Source organism: Nicotiana tomentosiformis, chromosome 11 (genome assembly GCF_000390325.3).
Source record: "Nicotiana tomentosiformis chromosome 11, ASM39032v3, whole genome shotgun sequence".
Classification (NCBI taxonomy): Eukaryota; Viridiplantae; Streptophyta; class Magnoliopsida; order Solanales; family Solanaceae; genus Nicotiana; species Nicotiana tomentosiformis.
The window spans coordinates 69,368,556-69,370,132 of record NC_090822.1 but is presented as its reverse complement, the minus strand read 5'-3'; the positions used below and the strand labels follow the sequence as shown (position 1 = coordinate 69,370,132).

Genomic DNA, 1,577 nt, shown 5'->3' with positions numbered 1-1,577 from the left:
CAAGTCTTAGTATCATGCAAAGGAAAGGCAGTGCTTAGCCTTATGCAAGAAAAGCGATGAGTGACAGTGAGAGAGTGAAGTATTTCTTAGCTGGATGTTTTTGAGAGTAAAGTATTTCTTAGCTTTGCCTTCACTCTTGTCTTGAGATCCTGTTTGAGTTACCCTGGGTAACGTTTGGCTGTCATAGAAACAAAGTTTTCAAAAAATATGTGTGCGTTTGACAAATTATTTGAAAAACTATAGTTGTTTGAAATGCATTGCAGTATGTGATATCAAATAATTTAGATGAACTGGTGACTGTGATGCATTTAGAGACATTGCAACCTCCTTGCTTTAGAATTTTGAGGGTCCTCCGCAAAATTCTACCTAAGTTTAAATGCATACTTCTCACAATGCTTTTTGGTTGTTCCACATATGACAAAGTTGGCTGAACTTGCAATCTTGCCCCAGTTTCTGATCATGGGAAAATGAAGATTTTATTAAGATGTGACCGAATCCACAAAGCTACCTACATATCCCCTCTTAAATGGGAATCAGGTCAAGCGTAGTTCAGTTACTTCAAATGCATAAATGTAAACAATCTTAAACATAGTATCTCTTGACTGCATCTGAGTTGATATGTTTTTGGCCAAATCTCCCCGTCTATTTCTGCAAGTATGTGTGCTCCTCCTATTAGTACTTGATGAACCATGTAGGGACCTTGCCAATTGGGTGAGAACTTCCCCTTGGATTCATCCTGATGTGGGAAGATCCACTTTAGCACGAATTGCCCCGGTGTGAATTGACTTGGTCTGACCTTTTTGTTGAAAGCTCTTGTCATTCTATTCTGGTAGAGTTGACCGTGACATACCACATTCATTCTCTTTCCATCAATGAGAGCTAGTTTCTCGTATCGGCTCTGTACCCATTCTGCATCCCTGAGCTCATCTTCTTGTATGATTCTTAAAGAAGGGTTCTCTAATTTGGCAGGAATAACTGCTTCAGTACCATAAACCAATAAGTAGGGAGTTGCCCCAATTGATGTGTGAACCGTGGTACGATACCCAAGCAGAGCAAATGGCAGCTTCTCGTGCCATTGTTTGTAATTATCTACCATTTTCCTCAGTATCTTCTTGATGTTCTTGTTGGCGGTCTACGGCTCCATTCATTTGTGGCCTGTATGCTGTGGAATTCTTATGCTTGATATTGAAGGTTTCACACATGGCCTTCATCAGATCACTGTTGAGATTGGCGGCGTTATCGGTGATGATTGAGTCTGGTACTTTGAACCGACAAACAATGCGGTCCCAAACAAAATCTTCTATGATCTTCTTAGTTACAGCTTTGTAAGATGCGGCTTCAACCCATTTTGTGAAGTAGTCTATGGCCACTAGAATGAATCTATGCCCATTCGAAGCAGCGGGCTCGATCGGGCCGATGACATCCATACCCCAGGCCAAGAAAGGCTAAGGTAAACTTGTTGTATTGAGTTCATTAGGTGGTACCCGTATCATGTCAGCATGTATCCGGCATTAGTGGCACATCTGAACATACTAGATACAGTCTGTTTCCATAGTCATCCAGAAATACCCCGATCT

At 41.2% G+C, this 1,577-nt stretch overlaps 1 protein-coding gene across 1 annotated transcript; it reads right to left on the bottom strand.

The window, feature by feature from the left end:
• Nucleotides 1-387: 387 nt before the first annotated feature.
• On the bottom strand, nt 388-1,096 carry LOC138901617 (uncharacterized). Its single transcript, XM_070189395.1, has 2 exons — nt 851-1,096; nt 388-453 (listed from the first exon to the last, which is right to left on the bottom strand). The coding sequence occupies exons 1-2, from the start codon at nt 1,094-1,096 to the stop codon at nt 388-390; spliced, it is 312 nt and encodes a 103-aa protein (XP_070045496.1).
• Between the last annotated feature and the right edge of the window lie 481 nt (nt 1,097-1,577).

Coding starts and splice junctions, on each gene's coding strand:
- LOC138901617 (XM_070189395.1), bottom strand. CDS start 1,096: ATGGTAGATAATTACAAACAATGGCACGAGAAGCTGCCATTTGCTCTG. Junction 454..850: donor ATGGAAAGAGAATGAATGTG/GTATGTCACGGT, acceptor TCCCATGATCAG/AAACTGGGGCAAGATTGCAA.